Source organism: Parasteatoda tepidariorum, chromosome 1 (genome assembly GCF_982258835.1).
Source record: "Parasteatoda tepidariorum strain Cologne lab strain chromosome 1, Ptep-v5.0, whole genome shotgun sequence".
NCBI lineage: Eukaryota > Metazoa > Arthropoda > Arachnida > Araneae > Theridiidae > Parasteatoda > Parasteatoda tepidariorum.
Genome location: NC_141755.1, coordinates 61,927,227 through 61,950,193, shown reverse-complemented (window position 1 = coordinate 61,950,193; position 22,967 = coordinate 61,927,227). Strand labels below are relative to the sequence as shown.

At 29.1% G+C, this 22,967-nt stretch overlaps 1 protein-coding gene across 1 annotated transcript in view; it reads left to right on the top strand.

Annotated features, from left to right (window-relative positions):
- LOC107449434 (acid-sensing ion channel 4-A-like) overlaps positions 1-22,967 on the top strand; it is an 80,226-nt gene that overhangs the window by 1,855 nt on the left and 55,404 nt on the right. The window contains exon 2 of the mRNA XM_071180508.2: positions 1,593-1,732. Within this exon, the coding sequence (XP_071036609.1) occupies positions 1,593-1,732 (140 nt within the window). The remainder of the gene's footprint in view (positions 1-1,592; positions 1,733-22,967) is intronic.

Sequence of the window (22,967 nt, the reverse complement as noted above, 5' to 3'; positions counted from 1 at the left end):
TGCGTAAAGTTTCAGTTTCTTGCTTTATTAAGGTCACACCAGATGTGCAGTACAAAAATATTGAATCTTTTAGTACTACTCATTAATATAAGTTCATAGAAACATATAGCTTTGTGGTTCATCCTTAGCACTAGTAGATTTTAACTATCGAAGTCTAAGAAAAGTTTCTTTTTTCGAAAATGTTTGAATGACCAGTAGTATCAAGCATGCTTGGTTGAGTGCAAGCAGGGGAGTACCAAGCATGCTAGGGAACTAAACACTGGGGGTTTCGAGTTCGGCTGATTACCAAACCGGAACATCTGCTCCTGCACCCCAGAGCCAAGGTCAAGAAAACAGAGATGGACACAGTAGGCCTTGGCCCTCTATGGGCTGTCGCACCACTGAGTTTAATTTAGTTTTAGTTTGAATGACCTTTGACACGAAAGCATATACATCTTAATAATTACTGTGGAAGTAATAAAACATAAAATCAGTATCATTTCTGTCATTCACTCGTTTCACAAAAAGTACTTACTCGTGTAAATGGAAGTGTTTTTCACAAAATTCCAGAGAATCCTCACTTTCGCCCTCAAATCATCGCCCACAAAAACAAGCCTATAATTGTTTTACATAAAGAACATGTCATGAAAATTTCAACAAAATCAAAACTGTCAAGTATTCAAACTGCCTGACTCTTAAAAAATTGGCTCTTAGAAACGAGAGTCAGAAAGAAGCCAAACACAAAATATTTTTAGATATGTATGGTTAATATCCTGGTACAGGTCAAAGAAGACGAGTGGTAATTACTTTAGCCAAGAAACTATAAGTTGGGTTTGGAAAATATTAATAAAGAGAAATTCGCGCATCTCTAACCTTACAGCGTAAATCATATTCGCTAAATTATCATTTGTCAATCAGGTATATAAAGATGTAAGCTTTTCTCCCAAAGTCTCTATAGTTCTCTACAGTTTCATAAGGCATTAGTATTCGTAAAGCACTTTTCACTTTAAAAAGCACGAAAATTTTAAAATCTGGAAATTGGGACTCTAGAAAAGCATGAAATTTGAATAACTGATTTTTCAGACCGATTTATTTAAAAATTTTCACCTTTCTTTTTGATCACTCAATATTTCGTCTGCCTTTGTGTCAAAACGCCATGTCGAATATCTGGTAATTCAGGAATCGTTTGTGCTGGGGTTTGCACATCGACAACAAAGAGCAATTTAAGCCCATAATCCAAAAAATCGTTGAAAAATTTTGTTAATCTGTTCGGAACAGATGCTTGAAAAATGAGTTTTTTGCATTGGTTTGACTCCAGCCATTGGTTTAGTTCTAGCCATTGTTATAAATAAAACTGTAGACAATTCTGTTTAAAATTTCATCGATCGTTCCTTAAAGTTTAATTACAAACTCTTTTGACTACCTTATATGATGCCTTTCTTTTTTTTTGTTCTATGAGTGCCAGAAATATAAATAACTTATATTAAAAGACATTTAATTTTTCCACAAGTATTGAAATAATATATGGGTGTATGAAAGTTTTTATTCACATAGTTACCATTACTGTTTAATTTCAATAAAGTTTACTAGAAAACATGTGTGTTAATTTTTAGAGTATTGTTGAAAAAGAACTAGAATTTCCTGCTGTCACCATATGCCCTTTAAGTCTTATCCCTAAGATCTATGCGAGAGAAGCTGGATTGCATTACATGGAAGAGATGTCTCAGCTTTTAGATTCCTTACCCATATACAAGTAAGATAATTTATTCATAACTAATCAATAATGTTTGCATTTGTTTACATTAGCAAATGTTTGTTCCATACTACTTCGAGTGAACCAAGCCCGTCAAGTATCATTTCTCTCAAGTGACACATTCCATATTCTTTGACAAAGACTCTTTCTCAAACATTTCAATTCTATCACTGTATATTTCTTACCTAACACAAATACAGCCACGAAACAAAGTAATTATGCATCGAAGTTGCCAGGTACACGAAAGAAAAATATACCACGCTTACAATAAAATACATAAACAAATAGTAAATCTAAATTAAGTAAAAGACGTAGACGAGAAAAAATTATATTTCAACAAATTCGATGAGCGATGCGGCTCTGTATTTAGTGATGTGAAGAAACCTAGCTCAATTTTAACACAATTATAAACGAGCTGGTCGCTAAAGGTGACTAGTTTGCTTATAAGATATAGAGAAAAAAAACTTGTTTCATCATCATTTCAATCACCCTCTCTGGACTTTGACCTTCTTCAAATGATTTTACCCCGTCTCCCAACTTTCCATAAAATCTCAATTTTTTTTCAAAAATAAATTCCTCGGCTATGCCACCCATCTTTTGATTTTTTGAATTTTTCTTCGAATAATATGATGAAAGCACTTCCATTAAAGACCCTTTGAGCTGTTCGTTTCGCAATCATTCTCGGGAGATGTCCCAATCATCGTACTTTTTTTCTATTTAAATAAATAAATAACATCTTCAGCCTTATAAAATTTATACAACTCAAAGCTATGTCCTTTTCACCAGGTGTTGTTGACAAAGATGTTCTGAGATTTTATCTGTCAACGATTTTATCTGTTCTGAGATTTTATCCTAAGGCTTTTCCGTCCTTCATCAGCAAAATCATCACTAGAAGCATAAGTTATAAAGAGTTTTCTCAATACTTTGCATAATAAAATTTTTGTCCTTCCTTTTATTAAATGAGATATAAGCAAAATTTTACACCAAGAAAGCAATGGTTTCTGGATTTCAATATTTTCACATCCAAAGAAGGTAAATAAAAATTATAGGCCTTATTGCATTGAATAAAATTTTGATCGTTTTTTTTCAGATCCCAAATTGATATTAAAAAAAATTACAGGCTCTAGTCATTGTCTACCTAATATTTAACTAACTGTAATGTAGGCACGTTATTTATTGTTTACTCACACTGGATTATCTCATATCAATCGTTTATACTTAATATGTGCATATTAGAGATTATAACATTTTCTTCACAATAGGCTCTACTTAATTTCTAACTGAAGAGCTTAGTGAAAACAGCACAAAAGTTTGATATTAAAAACATGTTATCATCAGATGTATATAACTTATTTTTTTCCAAGGTAATGCAACAAAATAGTTTTAAATGACAAAATACGTTTCGTAAACAGCTTATTGCAGTCACAATATTTAATAACGACGATGATAAATTCAAGGTAATTCGATCTATATTTTCCACTAAGCTCTTGAGATAAAACAAATAGTCAGAAACTGGCGTTTGTAATACGTTACTTAAACTATTTACTTTGAAATACTTATTTGAAACAAAATTTCAAAGCAACTGCAACTTAAGAAAACATATTTAAGTCGCGAAGCTAAACTATTATATAATTTATTCATGTAACTTTTCAATTTCAATAATATTTATTTAAAGTAATTATGGTTACACTGCATTACATAAATTTCAAATGAAATCTAAAGAGAAAAAAGTTCAAAATGTGTTCAACATGTTCATTACATTTCCTTTCAAACGATTGTATTTTTTAATTTTTGTGTGAAGAATTTTTAAATTTTTAGTGATAATATTTTAAATGCAAGCAAGAACATGCATTACGTACGAGTGACTTAATTTTTTTTAAAATTAGACGCTTATAGCTACAAGTAATATAAATGTCTACTCTAATACAATATAATACTCTCTAATTTAAATAGCAACTGCATCAGTAATTCGACTCAGTATTTAAATATCAGTTAACAAAGCATTTTCTGGTAAATGCATATTTTTATTAATAAGGAAAGTTATTTTGTGACGTTAAATTTTTTAGTCCAGTTTAAATATTTTTGAAAAAAAAAATTTTAGCCTTATATTATCTAGAAAACTTTGTTATTCTTTTTTTTTTTTTCCTTTTAGTTTTCTAGTGGCGCAAACCTTAACAGCTCAAAAAAAACTTACAATTTAACTTGCAAACAGTTTCTCAGACATTTTAAAGTGTTCTTGTTCAGAATTGAGTATATTTTTATCTATGAGGCACTATCATGTTCTACGTAAGAGTTAAAAAAAATTGAGCCAGTGTACAATCAACATACACCGAAGAGCCATTACACTATAACCACCCTCCATCTATAACAATGGGCTCGCCCAGGTTTTCATGGTTTCTTGCCCAGGAGCAATGTTTTCATGGGGCACATTAGGACCCATAATCCTCATAGAACAATCCCTGACGTCTGTAAGCTACTTGAACATAGTTGCAGACCAGGTTCAAAGCATTCATGGCAACAGTTTTTCCTGCGGGGATGGTGTTTACCAACAGGATAATGCAGCATGTGATAAGGGTCGAATCGTCGAGGAACATTCCAGTGACTTTCAAGTCATGTCTTGACCCCCAAATTCACCTGATCTTAATCCAATAGAGCATTTGGGGTCCTACTTGGAAAACAAAATTCGTGCTGCCTCGCTACCCTCTCGCAATGTGAAGGCATCGCAGGACCAGTTGGTGAGCGCTTGGTACCTGATACCTCAGACTACCTATCATCACCTTGTGAAATCAATGCCACGGAGGGTGCTAGCAGTTTTGAGGGCTAAGGTGGTCCTACATGTTATTAGCAGTGTGGTCATAATGTAATGGCTCTTTGGTGTATCTTGGATGTCTTATTTCATGTTCGTTCGGGGAAAAAAGATATCCTAAGTAACTTTATAACTAAAAAATGAAATTTCAAGCACTAAGTGTCAATCTTCATGGTTCCAGTGGATGATCTAAAATATTCTAATTAGTTAAAGTTAACTATTAATCAAGTTACGAAATTGCACACGAAAACATATTTCCTCTGAATAAACATATTTCTTTTTACATATTTGTATTTCTGAGGCCTTGAAATAGGAGGGGTATGCGTTATCTGGAAATCGTTACATTTCTAATTAAGTTGAAATGTTGAATGTTTCTAATTGAGTTGACATTTCTAATTAAGTTAAGTGAACTGGATGAAAATGTTAATTTCACTTTTTCCATTTTTGGTCATATACTAAATAATTGAACAATTTCAAAAAAAATTTCACCCATTGACGAAATTTTCTGATGACACTATTTCATTTAAAACAATATTGACTTATGATGAAATTTCATAGATGACAATAATTTTTCATGCAAAAAACTAATTTTTAATAATTATTTATTATTTAATTTAATAGTGAACGAAAAAACATTGAATTATGAAGCATAAATTTTTTGCCTTTTAATAAACATATTTTTTACAATTGTTTTTTTTGCTTTGCTTGAGTAAAAACAAACACAAATTAAAATTATTTTTTTTGAAAAAATAATTTGGTAGCAATGAAAAATTTTTTAAATGATGCGATTAATAAGAAAATATGGTAAACATATAAGACTTGTCAAACGTGGTGTAAAAATTAATTAATTATTTTTGATAGTCATTTAAAAGTCTGTTTAATTATAAAATGCGGTGTTTCTTTTTAAGTCTCCGGTTAATTTGTTCTTAATTTAGTAAAGAGATTTGAATTAAATATTTTATTTAACAAATGTTAAATTTTATAAAACCGTGTTTCTGGTAGAATGTGATTTTGCATCTGCTTTTTGTTTTGTGTTTTAGTTGATTCACTACCCATTTGATTGAATTTCAATAATATGTGTAAATATGCATAGATTTAGAATAGTATTCAATATATATTTTAATATTCAATATAAATTTTATGATTCAATAATTCAATATAGATTTTAATAACTAAACAATAAAATCTTGAATGAAGATACTAGTTTTGTAAAAAAAAATTATTATTTTTTGAATCAAACTTGTCACATTAACATTGCTTATTTGAAATGATGTTATGCTTTTTTAATTCACTATGAAGAGTATACACGTCCTAAGAGTCTCAATCTTTGAATACAATGTTTAATTTCATGGCCTCGCGTGTTTCGCAAGTTTTCAACTAATAGTATTCAATTAAAAGAAACGTTTACAAACTACTTTTGATGCAGTACATCATATAACTTAAGTAATTTAAAGCGAATAAGAATAAAGGATTTAGAAATTAAACTCTATCAAAATATATAAATAAAAAATACATTGTTAGTTTATTTCGAGCAGAACGTGGACGCTAACTTAGTCGAAATTATTAACTTAATTGAATAATGATTGTAAATTCATTTAACTTTGATTTGTTTCTACCATTCACATTTTGGTGGTCAGAAATCCAAATGCACTAGCCTGCAAAAGCTTTTAGTCAACCCGAGGAAGGTAACCTCCGGCTCTTTTATTTGGAAGAAAATTGCTTTTACTTTTCTTAATTGAGCCAACATACATGTTACGTTTAATTTCAGAATTTTTATTCTTCTTGCTATTTAATCGTAACTATCTCCTTCTTCGGAAAAATTTAAATCGTTATATACAGCTCAGTCGAATATGCATTTATTTTTTTCATATTCCAGGTCATGTAAGAGCAAATTCTACAAAAGCAAATATCAATATTAATTAAAAAGTATACATATCAAATTACAATTAGAATTCTGTAATTCAGTTTGCAAAAAGTATGTTTGTTAGTTAAAACTGTATTTCGACCAAATATACTTATAATAAACCGAGAAATTTACCAACAACTGACTTTGGTGTACGCAAACCGGTTATGCGCGAGAAACACTATTCATTTAATATACGACAGATAAGGTGTTTCATTTACGGTTACTTTCAAATACTTGTGGGGAGAGTAGTCATTGACCATGCCAACCTTCTTCTATCTATAAATACCCCAAGACTGAATCAAGTTAGCATGCGTTATATACTAATGAACTGATGTTTTAATAATTGTAGTGGTAGTTACGTTACAATACTCCTATACCAAAATTTTATCTGGAATAGAATTCGATGAACGGATACCACTAGAAGCCGTATTTGTGAAAGACCGGGAAAGCAGTGTTAAGTTAAGTTAAGCTGTGTTAAGTTGGATTTCAAACTCTTGTGGTGAAAGCTACATTAAGGTCACCGAGTTCTTAAGCGTTTGTCATGAGAGCTGTTTTAATTTCACGGTTGTGTGTGTTGGTTGGTTGGTTCTAATACCACGTGCAAGCCTGCTTGGTGAAACAGAGCAATTTTAAGGCAGAGTGTGTGCGTTTCTTGTTTTTCAGTGGCGCCATCTATGGCCAAAAATACTACTTCTGCCACACCAAACTTCACACCCGTTTTATGGGGCGGACCCACTCATACTTCCATTCATTCATCCACAGATCGTAATTTTGACCTGAATCAGAGAACGATCGATCTCCAATCCAGTAGCCCCAGAGGTATTGATTTGTTATGGGAACATGGAGGAGTTTTGCGACTCGACAGATTTAACGTGCATCAGTCACTTTACTACACGGGGAGTCTTCGGCCGGCGGGGTTCGAGCCCACGAACTCTCGGACATGGGCCCAGCGCCCTACCGCCCAGGCTATCCCGACCAAACGGTTGTGTGTGTTCTATTAGCAATCGAGTGTGCGCTGGATCCCGTTGTGCGTGTAAATGAGTCTGAGAAGCAACAGCGCGAGGAAGAGGATGACTCAGTCACAAATAGTCAACTGCTCAATGTGGACCATCTATCAAATTGGGCGTTACTTTCGATGTAGGCGTAGTTCATATCACATCCACAGGTCACCAATGTGGGGAGAGTAGTCATCGACCATGCCATCCTTCTTCTATCTAAAGGTACCCCAAGCTTGAATCGAGTTAGTATGTCTTATATACCACTGAATTGATGTTTTAATATGCGTAGTAGTATTCACGTCACAGACTTAGTTTTCTTGTAGATATACATAGCAAGTTTAGAAATTTAATTACACATTATTTAACATCAATTCGAATTAACAATTTGTAATATTGAGTTCGATGAAAGACTTTTGCCCACTAATGTATCAAAACCAATAAGATGCTTATTCAAAGAATATTCGTTTTTTGTGTATGAGCCCGTAACTTTATTAATAGTTAGCACTAATTAATTAGCATATTTGAGGTTACCCCCTGAAGCCACTAAGGTTGACACTCATACGTGAATATCTGATTATTAAAACGAAAGATGTTTTTAATTGATAGCTTTTTTGTTTTGAGTACTGTATGTCAAGTTTAGAAGGATAACTATGTCATTCTGTATTTTAGAAGCACAAATGTTCGGGAACACATGTGTGATGCCACATTTGGCATTACATATGTATTTCCTATCTTTTTAAAATATCCTTCATTACTTAAGCTTATTTTTATTAATAGAAGAATTACATTTAAAAATAAATCAAAAACTTAATCTTTTTAAAGGAACATAAAATATTTATTTCTTCTCTTCTAGATTAATGTAACGGATACTTTTTTTTATTTCATTACTAATGCAGACTGATATATTCACTGTCGCCTTTAATCGAAAACAAAAATCTATTTATAACTTTTTATTCTAATTTTCCAACGGCTAAATGTTTCGGTTACATGGTTGTAATAATTCACATAAATTTGTTGGCGACTCGTGATCGCCAAGGTGTTCTTTTACATCCATGTTGATATGCTAGTTGGCTTTGTTTTGGCTATGGTATATTAGGAAAAAACGCTAAATTATGGATCTCCTACCCATACTTTCTATGTCCGTTGGGAATAATTATATTCACTTTTAATTTAAAAATTTGCGAGGCTGGGAGCCCTTTTGGGGGCCTCCCCAGTCTCAATTTTCTAACCGTCAGAAATGTTATTCTGGCTGCATGATCTCTCAATAGAGAGTATTTTTCTAATTTCATCCCTTTAAGGGATTTCTTATTTTGGATGAAGATGTGGCCATTGTCGAAATCTTAAATTATGATTAATAAAACCTAAATTTGCATTCAACGATTTGTACATTATTTCCTGGAAACTTAATTGTTCTATTCATTCATTAATGGCCTAAATGAAAATCCATGTACTACATTATACAACTATGGGCGGCTACTGACGGAGACACAAACCTTCCGTCACAACATGTTTTATATTAAAAGGACTAACAAATGAATAAGCTAAAACTACAAATTTTGAATGTCAACTTCTGATGCAGATAAGCGTAGAGGTTTCGATGTTTGTTTGTTTTTGCTTTTAACATCTGATAAGAGTCAAGAAAAGGAGAAATTGAGTTATAATTATAAGAAAAAAAATTATATGAGAAGTAACAAAAATGTAGCCTCGATTTTTTAAAAAGATTTTCTGATGGAAAAAGATATAATTCACTTATCTCATGTGATCAATATTATCAATATTACAGCAAATAGTTTTGTTGTGCTTAGTTTTTTATCTACATGGTATTAGAATAAAACGTTTTATAGAATACTTTTAACAATTTAATGATATTTATCATTAATTTAAAAATTGAATGAAAAACTTGTTATTAATAAAATTCTTTAAGATCAATTGAATTCGATGATTAAGACTCGTTAAACGAAGGATAAGGCTTTTATAAAGGAAAAAAAACACTTTTACTTAACATAGTTTTCCAAATTTATCATATAAGTTATTATATTTTTTCAGAGCTTACTTTTTCGATTCAGAATTTCATTTCAGATGTCAGACTAGCAAACAGCAAACTATCTCGAAAACTGAGGGTAATATTACGTATAGTTTTGATTGTTTAAGAGTATTCAAACTCTTATAGTTTTGAAATTTAGTAAAAAATCACACTTAAGCCTTTTAAATGTTTAAAAAAAAAGAAGCTTTGACTAAAATACGCATGTTATAACTTCCAGGCTTCGTAACGAGTTCTAGACAACGGATAACATTATCTGGCAGTACTATATTGTTATACCTTCTAACATAAATTTTTAAAGAAAAATATTTATTACATTTAAAATTAAGTTAACGAAAAATTATTTAATAAATAATCATTTTAGTCTATTTTTAAGAAAATCAAAGAGATATTTCAAAATGTAATAAATTCTAAAAACGCTGACAACAGCAGTGATACGTCTCGTAAATAATATATTAGAGTGGTTGTACAGGATAGTTTAAAGGTTGATCTCCTCTGATGACAATACTAAGTGTAAAAGTTTAATAAGAAATTACGTTTTTTCTTTTTTTTTTAAAAAATGTGTTTTTTTTAATCTCGGTGAATTTTTTTTTCAGCTTTAAATTTTTTTTATAACGTAAGTTAAAAATAATAAAACATGGTTATTAAAAAGGGATCATTTTATATCTGCACAGTATCTAGGTTTTTTTTTTCATGGGTTAAAAATCATTAGTTTTTAATCTATCCTTAGCAATATATATATATTAAGCAATAATAAATAAAATACATTACTTGACTAAAAGCTTCATTTGCTTCAAAAATATATTGATTAAAAAAAACAATCGACATGTTTCAAGAGCTCGAAAACAAGCGCCCATTTTCAAGACTTGCCAGGCGTGAATGAGACAAAACAAAAGTGATTATAAATGTAAAACGTAAGTGATTTTAAATGTGAACGTTTTAAATGTAAACGTTTAAATGTAAAAGAAAAAAAATCTGATAAACTAAAAAATAGAAACCACAGTAGCCGAGAAAGAAAAAAGTTGAAAAACAAAATATAAAAAAAAACACCAAGAGGAACTAATCAGGATAAAATGCATTGTATGGAGAGATCATGAGGAACTAAAGTCGTTTTCAAAAGAATCATCATTCATATGAATAAAACAAGATTCCAGGGTATCGAGATGAGCTACCTCCAATCACATTACTATCACAAACTCCTCATCACCTCTCCCTAGCTCGTGAAAATGCATTTCACCCTGATTTACCCTTCTCGTCCAATGTGGTTTTCTTTGTTCTGAATTTCATCCTTTTTTCTGTCTCGGCTACTGTGGTTATACTAGTTTTGTTTTTCACCTTTTTTTTTCATTCTTTGCTGGCAACTTTACGTTTTATATATTGAATCACTTTTGCTTCTTCTCATTCACGTTTAGCAAGTCCTAAAAATAGGCGCATGTTTTAAGCCCTTGAAACATGTCGATTGTTATTTCCAGTTTGTATGTTATTTGTTTGTATATTTTGTGTATTTGAGCTTTAAAGTGAATAAAGTTTTTAATAAAGTAATATCTAACTGCTTCAATTTCTTGGAATTATTTCATTAAAATAAAATACGTATTCATTTTTTTTTTCAATTTATATTATATAATAATAAAGTTTTGTCATTGCAGATTAGTTAATACTTAGATATTTTACTAAAATGTATATTTAAAATTGCCATTTAGTAAAATCTATTAAAAAATATTAATATCCTTTATTTAATTCGCATGTCTCTTGCACTTTTTCTTAAATCTAGCTTGATAAGTAATTTTATGTTTTTGACAGTTCTTGTAAATCCTTGAAATCTTCTTATACAAAAGCCCTTTGAGCTTTATGTCAAACATGCTTTTTTTACAAAGAAAAAGATTTAAATAGAATACAATTAAAGCTTTACACTGCATTTGACATTCCATTATATAACTATGTTAAGAAATAGTCATTCTTAGAAGTGACCCTCAAGCATATTTTTGAATTCTGAATACGTATTATCTCATTCTTAAAGTTCTATTAGGTGAATTGGTACAAATAATATAACCTTTTAGAGATAACGTATATTTTAAAGAAGAATAGCAATGAATCCCTGTATTAATAATAAGACGAAGAGTTTGTGTGTCAATCTGTAAAGAGTATGTGTGTTCCTCAGTGCTAAGTTCCTGAAATTTGGACTGCGGATCAGAGTTGGCCATCGATTACAGGAATCGATTACAACTGTAATTGATTACAGATAATTACAGCAATGTAATCAATTACTTGTAATCAGGATTACAAGTAATCGCGATTACAAGTAATCAAATTTTTTGATTACATCAGAGTAGAGCGAAAATGTAATCGATTACATTTTTCAGTTACAGTAATCAATTACTTGTAATCATGATTACAAATTTTAATTGCAGCTACAATCATGATTACAATTTTGATTACAGTAATCAATTACTTGTAATCGTGATTACAATTTTCAGAAAATTTTGATTACAGCTGTAATCATGATTACAATTTTGATTACAGTAATCAAATACTTGTAATCGTGATTACAAGTAATCATAATATATGATTACATGTAATCCTGATTACATGTAATCTGATTACATGTAATCTGATTACATGTAATCTAAATACACGATTACAAGAAAATTGTATTCTTATAAATGATTATATTTTACAGTAGATAGTATAATGTATCTTATAATTATACATTTTGTACGTATTTGTATAAGTACGAATGAATATAACTAAAATGTATGTACATATGATTTTATCTAGTGCATTTGTGCAGACATTTTAGTGACACATAAATGTACATACACTTATATTGTTAGTATAAGATATATGTACTTATGTACACAGCAAATAATTGCGTATGCATGTGCGAAAAATAAAGACATGTACATGACATTAATACACAATGAATTTATGCATTTTATGCAAACACTTATGCATGTAAAATATATAGCAATGTTCATGTACGCATGTACATACAAGTACTTGTTGTTTGTACGAACATACATAGATTGTTTGTACAATGTATGCCCCATGCATGCATGTACGATTTATTTACACACACGCACACACACACACTGGGTTCGATCCTCGGACCAGTGGCATGGTTGACTCAGCCTTTCACTCCTTCAGCAGTTTGATAAATGTTTTAAACGCATGCTTGGGAACTAAACTCTGGAGGGAGGGGGTCCATACTCAGTTGACGACCTAACCGGAACATCTGTGAAGCAAATAGAACTCATAAAATAAGTTCAAAATGAAGATAAAATAATGGAAAGTAATATAAAATAATGCAAAATATATCAATACAATAGTGTGAGGAGCACTCACACTATCGTATTGATATATTTTAAAGCATTTTTGAGTATTCCTCACACTATTGTATTGATATATTTTGCTTTGGCTATATTGATACAATATCAGAAAGCCCTCTTTTTTGCGGATATAATCGTGTGCGCTGATGAAAAGATTATATCTTTTCTTTTCTGGATTTTTAAAAAAAAATTATTCCTTTTTTTAATTATTATTATTATTTTTTCCAGCTTTTTGTTGTTTTTATTATTATTTTTCTCCTTCCCCCTTTTTTCATATGTTTGTAATTTTCCATTGTTTTATCTTCACTTTGAACTCATTTTATGAGTTCTCTTTACTTGCAGCTTATGCGCAATAAATGATACTTATTTTTCTTAATTTTCTTCGTTTTTTTGTATTTATTTATTTTCTTTATATATATATATATATATATATATATATATATATATATATATATATATATATATATATATATATATATATATATATATATATATATATATATATATATATATATATATATATATATATATATATATGTGTGTGTGTGTGTGTGTGTGTGTGTACAAAAAATTTAAAACACAAAATTTCTTTAACATGGCTGAAGTATGCAAATAGTGAAATTTCAAGCACACAAAAAATTATAAGTATCTTTCAGTACTCTACATCCCTTCTAAGTGGATAGATCTGATAGTTTTAAAGTTGTCACGGTTGAACCTGAATTTGAAAAAAATAATTAAAAACAATATTTTTGGTAAGCAAAGTATTTAATATAATTTAATAAACCAAGTAAATTTATTTAAAACAATGTATAATTCACACAATATTTCACACAATTTTATTAGCAGAAAACAAAATTACAAATAAACAAATGTAATAAATATACTTCATGACATGTAAGTAATATATGTTTAAGAAGCCTAGCATGAAATTAAAAGCCATTTTTAAAGCATTCAATTTTGATTTAAGCTGACCTTGAAAACTATTTTTTTTTTAAATCTGAAATCAGATGTACCCCAAACTATAAATATCACACTTTTCAAAATAATGACTTAAACAACCATATTTAAAATATTTTTTTCGTGATTTAAATTGGTTTTTAATACTACTCTTTCCTCAAATAATTGATCAGATAGCTTATTTGTTTTTGGAGTATTGATCATAGTCGCAAACGAAAACAGTCGCTCTACTGGTGCAGAAGATGGTAGGGGTGTATTGTACTTTAAAAATATGTTCTTTATTTCTGGATACCGATTGAGTATTTTTAAATCTTGACTTTCTTCTGAAAAGAAACTCGCAATGATTAATTCAGCTTTACCTTTTGGTTTTCCTAGTAAACAATCTTTGTAAATGTCAAAATCAAAAAATTCGTTTTCTTCTTTAGTTACATTGCTATTGATAATAGGCTGTGCTGTTTCACTGAATTCTTTTGTAATGACGGAAATTAGAAGATTTTTCAATCGAGTGTGCTCAGATGCATCAACGCAAGAAAACCATTGGTTTTTAAAGCGAGGGTAACTTAATGCTGCTAGTATAGCATATTCAGCAGTTGGTCCAGTAAGGGTTAGAAAAGCTGAAAATCGGGAATTGAAATTCTTTAATATTGATTGGCTAATTACATTGCAATGCAGCATATCAATCGAACATAAAATTTTAATTTTTTTTGTAAGGCTAATAGGGTGGGCAACGTGATTCCGTAAAATGTGTATTTTTCTGATTGAAGAATGTCCAAAGCTTCGGAAATCGGTTTTAAACATTTTAAATATTCTTCCATATAATCAAATTCATTTTCGTGTATCATAATTTTTAACCCTAAAGCTTTATGAAGGTTGACGTTTTTATCTTTAATACTCAAAATTTGCTTCAATGCATCATATAAGCTATTCCACCGAGTGACTCCAGGTCGACTTAAAGTGTGTCCTAAAGTATTTTTAATTATTTCTGCAGACTTAGGAATGTTAGAACGTTTCCAAAGATTGTTACATTTGCTAAGAACGTTCTGATGTATTGAGTTGAGTATTGCGTCACTTTTTATTGCTTTGTTGACGTCTGAAGGTGCAATCAAATTAAACGTATGAGAGCAACATCGTAAGTGTTTTGGTAAGCTCTTCCTCAAGTTATCGTCTACGATTTCGACTTCTCCGTCATCCGTGTCTTGAGATATATCTGAGTACTCCCGAATTTTGATATCATCTTCTTCAGTAGGATCAATGATATTCAAATATCCATCAATAATCCTGGCCGGATGTATGCCAAACATTTCAAATGCTTTCACAAAGTTGCTTCCATTATCGGTTATCGTTGCCTCGATTTTGTTAGCATATAACCCAAACTCATCATGAATCCCCTGCAGCATGTCATTGATTCTTTCATAGTTATGATCCCCACTGAATCTCAGACAGACAAGTGCTGTAGACCTTCTTTGCAAGGACGTCTGGTCGATCCAATGGGCGGTTGCACCAAAAAAACTCCTTTTTCGACCAGACCAAATGTCTATCGTGGTGCAAACATGATTTGCATTTTTCAATTCTTCTTTAACTAACACTACGTTTTTTTTCAAAACATTTACTGAGTTGTCTCGCTAAAGTCTTCCGGCTGATCACTTTTAAACCGCATTTTTCAATGTTTAGTTTTTCTAAAATATTTACGAAGTATGGATCTTCTATACAATTTACAGGTATCATAGAATGTGAAAAAAATTTCACAAGATCTTCATTGAACATTTCCTGAGTGTAGGTGTTGCTTGCAGTGACGTTATCTGAGCAGAAATTTCTATGACTAATTTTTTGCATCTTAAGATGTGATTTAAATTCTTCGAGACAACCATTTCCATGTTTCCTTTTTAAATGCTTGTAATAATTTGATGTACAGTTCCTAAAGCCTTTAATTTCTATAATATCGGGTAGGCATTTTACACATTTTCCAACTGTCATACTTTCTGTACACTTATCATTTATTTTTTCGAAAAAAGTGCCATCCATAAACTCCACAAATCGTTTATTAGAGCTATCAAAAACTGGAGATTTCGATGCAGCTATCATATCCTTGTCTGGAGATGAATTATTAGCAGCATTTTCTGCATCACTTAACGATTGGTAACATTCCATAAGTTAATTATTTAAAATAATTAAACCAACGAAGAAAACTTCGGTTCTTAAAAGTAAGCGTTTAAACAGAGTGTAATAATTCAATAGCAGTCAACTCTTATATGTAATTCCCGTGGTCAAATCCTTCAGTTAGCAAAACTTGAGACTTCATAATATTTTTTGTCTGTAAAAAAAATTAATAAAATATTAGCGTCAGTAAAACATTCATAACTAATTTTTATTTTGTTTACTCTATGCTAGAGATGGTAAACATTTCAAATATATTGCATATACTTCATTATTCATACTACTATCAAAGTTATACGAAATAAGTGTAATACCTGTAAAAAATAATTCGGCATTAAAACTTGAGTGAACGTAACCTCAATTTAAGGTAGCAATTGAATTCCGTGAAGTACCATTTACAATTGCTCTTAATTCTCAAGTGTACAGGGATTACGAGTGAAAAATTATACGTTCGATAAATAGTTGAAGATTATTAACATTTAAACTTATAGGAAAAAATAATTAGTTGGCTACTTTACAGGCCATAGAAGTGCAATTTCAAAAAATGTAAAAGACTTACAATCTGAAAATTATGATAGTGTGTAGAAAAATGTACAAGGAGGGCAATGAAATTAAAAAGAAATAAACATTTGATTATTAGTTTGAGAATAATTTACTATTTAATTTGTACCTAGTAAAAAAAAGAAAGAAACATGATGATTGATCGACTGCCTACTAAAATGCAATTACAGCGTCGAAATTGGACGTTCTGTAAGGGTCTTTTTAGTTATAGATAAACGCAATTTTTTTTCCTAATTCCAATTCGTTCTAAAGTCCAACTCGCAGGTCATTGGTTACCAAAACTGAGGAGCCATCTCTCAGCAAAGGATCAAAATTATGATGGCATATCTTCGGATCATTCTCAGGGATGTTTCCTAAACAGTCGTGAATGGCCCGTTGTACAGCTCTCGTATCACGTAAGTGAAGTGCTACTAAAGTACAGTCAAAATATTTCCTGTAAGAAGTTTAAAAAAATGTCAAAAACTTAGAAGGTTCCTTCCAGACTTGTAGGATCATAGTGCGCAGAGTGCTAAGTAGAAAAGATATTCTAAATGCTAAAATGATTAAATTCCTGCCAACTAAGAGCCAATCTTAATAGCACAAGAAAAAGACTTTAAATATGTCAACTAATTACAATGATTAAATAGGTTACACAAAACGTGTGGCATTTTGTTCGTTTAGGATTTTTTATTATCAAATATGAGGGGGGTGAGTAACCACAATTTAAAAAAACGTAATCCTAAAAGTTGAGTCAGGAGAGAGGTTAAAAGACCATTTATGTTTAATTTTACTTTTTGCATATTTCGCGATACAATGAAAAATTTCTTATGTAATCGAAAAAATTTTGCATGCAATTAAAAATTCATATATCTAAATATAGTTTCATGCAAAATATAGATTCTAATAATTATTTATCCTTTTTAAATTTTATATTTAATAGGATCATAAATTTTTTGAACTGTATGGTAAGGAAATTTTTTATTCATTTTAAATTGTGTAATTTTTTAAATTTTTAAATTATAAAATACAAAACTTGAACAAAACCAGTTTAATATTTTTTAGAAATGATTCAGCTTTTTAATCCAATTTCTCTCAATTTTCGTATTTTGTCATTTAAATTACAATAGTTTAAAGTGGTGTAAAAATTTATATATGCCTTACAATTCTAAATTTTTCGACCTAATATGAAAGATGACGTTATAGCAATTTATGATAAGCATTTATTACTTGGAATTATCCTTGGGTAAATTAATTATTTGATTGTTTGCAAAATTCTTTTAATTCACGTAAAAATTTTCTAAACGAAATACGCAAAAATTGAAATTAACATTTATATTAAAGGGTTCAAACTCTCGATAGCTGTCCTAACTAAACTACTTGAACAATATTTTCCAGATTGCTCCTACCCCTTCCCCATATTTTTGAGTATGGCTAAGTCAGAATTCAAATCTATAAAAAAAGGTATGTTGATTCGGAAAAAATGCTAGTTTTTGTCCGATTGCTTAACTTAAATAATCGTTACTACTAATTAATTTGCAAATTTGAAGTCACCCTTTTGAAGCATTAAGATTGGCATTTCTCTCAGAAAATCTGATCATCAGAACAAAAGTTATTTTGACATAAAAATTTTTAAACAATGGACACGCGGACTCAAATGCAGTTTCAAGTCAATGTTATGTTCCATTTATTTTGCTTATTTTTAATTCAAAAAATATTGAATTGCTCATAAAATTAACACGAAATAAAATTTTTAGATTAAACTAATTTAGATAGATTAAGGTGATTTAAGCATGGAACACATTTCGAATGCTAAACTATCGTGAAAATATTGTAAAAGGAATTTTAAAAAATATATAAAAAAATAAACTAACTTTCCAGGAATTTTCGAGTTTCTAAGCATTATTTGAAATTTCCAAAATAAAAAAAAAATATTTTTTTGTATAGGATTCTTTAATATATCGAAAAACACAATAAATAAATAATATAATGTAAAAAAAAAACAAAAGAAAGAAATATAAAAAATTATCCTCAGATGGGGTTCGAACCCGCACCCCTTCGCTTAAGGCGTAAGTCACTAGCACGCAGTCTTAGCCGTTGAACCACGTTTATACGGAGATCGGGCTACTACATAGCTTCAAGTACCCTCTCCCGGTGAGCTAAACAAAAGACTTAAGGGGCCTTTGCAGCCCCCCTAATAGGTCCATAAAAATATTCCTTTGTAGGGTGGTTCGGCTCATAGAGGCCAAGTTTAAGTCCGAGTTTGAAAATTATAACTTAATATTAAAGGGAGTTAGACAGACTTGAAATTTGAAATTTTCTCCCGTCATTTTAACTGAATTTAATTTTAATTCCAATATGCTTTCTTTCACCAAGAAAGACATTTGATTTCAAACACAGGACACATTTCACATGCTAAACTATCGTGAAAATATTGTAAAAGAAATTAAAAAAAATAATACAATAAAAATAAACTAATTTTCCTTGATTTTTCGAGTTTTTCTGCATTATTTGAAATTTTCCGAATAAAAAAAAAAAATTATTTATAGGATCCTTAAATATAGAATTTCGTTTTGTAGTTCACTTTTCAACTATCTTCTTTGAATCCTCCTGAAATTCAATGTTTGTTTCCAGAATGTTTTAATCTTTTTACAATTTATATTTAAAAGACATGACTGTATGTTCCTCGCCTTTCTCATTGATGAAGATTGTTAGACAAATTTTATTCCAGTTTAAGACAAAAATAAAAAATTAATTAATAAAATAAATATGATATGAATCTTGAAAAAAAAATAAAGTTGAAAATAATATGTAGTTTAAGTTTCTTTCTCTTTAATTATTAAATTTACATTGATTTAGTGCTTATCATCACTGTGCAAATCGTTTATAATTACTTTTAAGATCCTTTAATTTTCTATAATATTTAATTTTGCAGAGTGGCAATCTTTTTCTTTTATTTAATCTAAACCATGATCATTATCTTCATTTTAGGTTATATATTCTCTGATTTGGAAAGTACATAATTTTGAATATAATTTCAACAACAATATTCAATATGTAGTCACTTGTAATTTTGATTCATATTAGTTTAGTTCCCTCTTTCAATTTTTATAAAATCAAAGCTTTTTTACTCCTTATGTACCAAATAAATTTCATTATAGTTTATAAATAGTACTTCCATGCAGGAACTGGAAATTTTACACTAACCGAGTAATTACCCTTATTAACTGCCTCTTTACGTTTTGAAAAGTTCCAGTCAACTATCATTACTTTTAAGGAAATGGCATGGCTTGATAACCTTTGATAAAACACTTTATTACTGAAGTCTGAATAAATCTTTGTAAATTTTTGCCCTATAAAATTTTACTCTTCCATAAGGGTTAGTAAATTGAAGTACACTGAAATCACATTTGTAGCTTTTCTTAGATTGAAAATATAGTTAAATTTTTCTTCCTATTTCTCTACTGCTTGATCTTTATCCAAAATTTTTCCAAACATTTTCGTTTTATAACGCATGCGCTATCAATTAAACATAATTGTTTATTTTTATTTATTTATTTATTTTAGTTGAAATTTTCCTTATACAGTTGCCCCCACTTAATTGCATAACTGATTAATTACCACTTTAAAATCATTTCTATTTCTAAAAATTTCGCAAGAGCTAATAAAAAAATTTTTGGTAATCTTAACGTTAGACTTTTAATACTAGTTTGGATTTCGTTATTGCTGAATATATTTCAATTAATCAGATTTGAAAAATATTTTATGAAAGAAAATACGTGCAAGGAGTTAGAAGTAAGACTACGATTATGCTCTTACTCTAGTGAGCGTCCAAAAAATGTGAATATATAAAAAAAGGAAATTGAAATTTTTTACAAAAATATAGAGAATTTAAACATAAACATAGGAGTGCTCATTTAATTTTTTTTTTAACTTTTATACATTTTCTTATTTCGCAGTATTCAAATTAGTGAGTTCTCAAATAATATTTTATTTTTTAAGCCAGCTTTCAAATTCTTTTAAAGAATAAATTATAAAGTTTAGAGACCAATTGGATGAATTATATTAAGTTATATAAGCATTTTCATTGCTAAACTTTACCGCATTTCAAATTGAAATTTATTTCAGGAAAAATGAAATAAGGAAAGAGAAATTTCTGAATAGAATATTTTCTGGAATGTTTTATTCTGAGAATACATTCTTATTAAAAAGTGATTTTTTTTTAAAACTAAAATATATGATTTTCATTAGAGAAACCAACGTTTAAATTAAATCACAAAATAAGAAGTTTGATTGAAATATTTAGTTTTCCTGATTGAAATTTTAAACCTGGTCATATTATTAGACTGAAAATTAGGTTCAAATTCTGTTCAGTTGGGTTACATATTTTCAAACTTGGTGTATGCAAAGGATATATGACTATGCAAGAAATTGGAAAAAAGTTTTTGATCACAGTTTGGATCAATCTGTAATTTCTTTCTAGGACGTTTGCTGATATGGATAGAGACTAGATATATAAATGATTTAGAAGAAATCACAAAAAATGGAATCATTTCAAGGATATAAATTCATAAATGTAGACTATGATCTTTGTAACTTTTTTAATTCACGTTTGTTTATTATAGGTCCGTTTTATTTATTAATAAAACAATTTTTTTTTCTTCTTTTTTTTGCTCAATTATTGATTCGTTATAAAATAAAAAAATTATGCAATTCAAAATTCCAATAAAAGTAATACTGAAAAAACATGTTGAAATCAATAGTAAATTTAAGTTCATATTCTTCCTTACACCAAAAAAGGTAGAGATTTTAAACAAAAGCAACCACAAGAGGAAATTCTATAAAAATTTTGCAATTAACCACTTAAGTTTTTCATTTTAAACTTGCTTCAAGCTATTCTCTTAAACGTTATCTTATAGTTTATACCTAATGTCTACGGCATGCATAATGTGATAAATATATTGAATATTCATAGATATCATAGACAAAAAAAGATTTTGCCTAAATGTTTCAAATACAATCTGTTTGAAACATTGAACTATTTAAAATCAAGCCTACTTTAAATAATAATTGCTCTCGAGGTATCCACCTTCAAATCAATCTAAACACTGAAGAAAAAATCGGAGAACTGTAAAGAAATGTGAAAATGAATGCTCTTTGGATATCTTCTTATATTAAAGTTAAAAACTAAATTTTTTATTGAGTTGTACAATGAATAATTTTTTAGAGTGATTAGGGGGTGTACTCGCTTTTAGCAACACCAACGTTTATTTGGGCCAGAATTTCCTCAAGTAAGAATTTTCACTTATATTTCCTGTACTTTACTTGTACATTTTTTTAAATTTTTTTTTGAATGCCTGAAAATTCTAATAGAATTAAATCTGTTAAATTCTGAAAAATTCAAAAAAATAAAAAATTCTGATCACAAACAAAATGAATTATAGCAAATCATGCTTATAACCATGCAACACATAGTTTGCATGGATTTAAAAAAATTACGGGCAATTTTTAAAATTTTCATAGGTTAATATTGGCATTAAACCAAGAAATACATCGATTTGAAGGATACGCATTACTATTTTCAAACTAATTTAAATATTCCATCATGTTATTCAGAAATTTCTCTTTCCTTATTTAATTTTTCCTGAAATAAATTTCAATTTGAAATGCGGTAAAGTTTAGCAAGGAAAATGCTTATATAACTTAATATAATTCATCCAATTGGTCTCTAAACTTTATAATTTATTCTTTAAAAGAATTTGAAAGCTGGCTTAAAAAAATAAAATGTTATTTGAGAACTCACTAATTTGAAGACTGCGAAATAAGAAAATGTATAAAAGTTCTGATTTAAGTATCGAAAAAGAAAACTATTTTCCTTTCTGATAAATTTAGTTACCAATGTACACGACCATGAAAATTCTTCGGAAATGTGATTAAAACGAACACGATAAAGTTTGCATAGTTTAATAAACCATTTATATTGCTTTCGAAATGCGATTGCAAAAATAATTATTAAAAATTTAAAAACTTATATCAAAAATTTACCAACATTATTTATTTAAAACATATAATTTCATATAATCAAACATATTAGTTTATAAGCATCAGTTCAAAAATATCAGTTTAGTTAAAACAAGTTGATTCAAAACAATTTGATTTAAAACATATCATAACAGTTATTTTATGCTTTTTCCTCAGAAATAGCCAGAGAAAAGCAGCTTTTGCTATATAAGAGGAATACAATAACACTTAATATATAATTCCATTTATAACTAACATTTTAACTACCAATTAACACAACCATGAAAAAAAAATAATATATATATATATATATATATATATATATATATATATATATATATATATATATATATATATATATATATATATATATACTCCGAGCAGTGAAAAAATACTTTAGATGAGGAAAATTTTTTCTTTTAGGTAGTTACTTCTATGCGACAATAAAAAATAAATAATTGCTCGAGGGGAATTTAAATATTTTTTTTA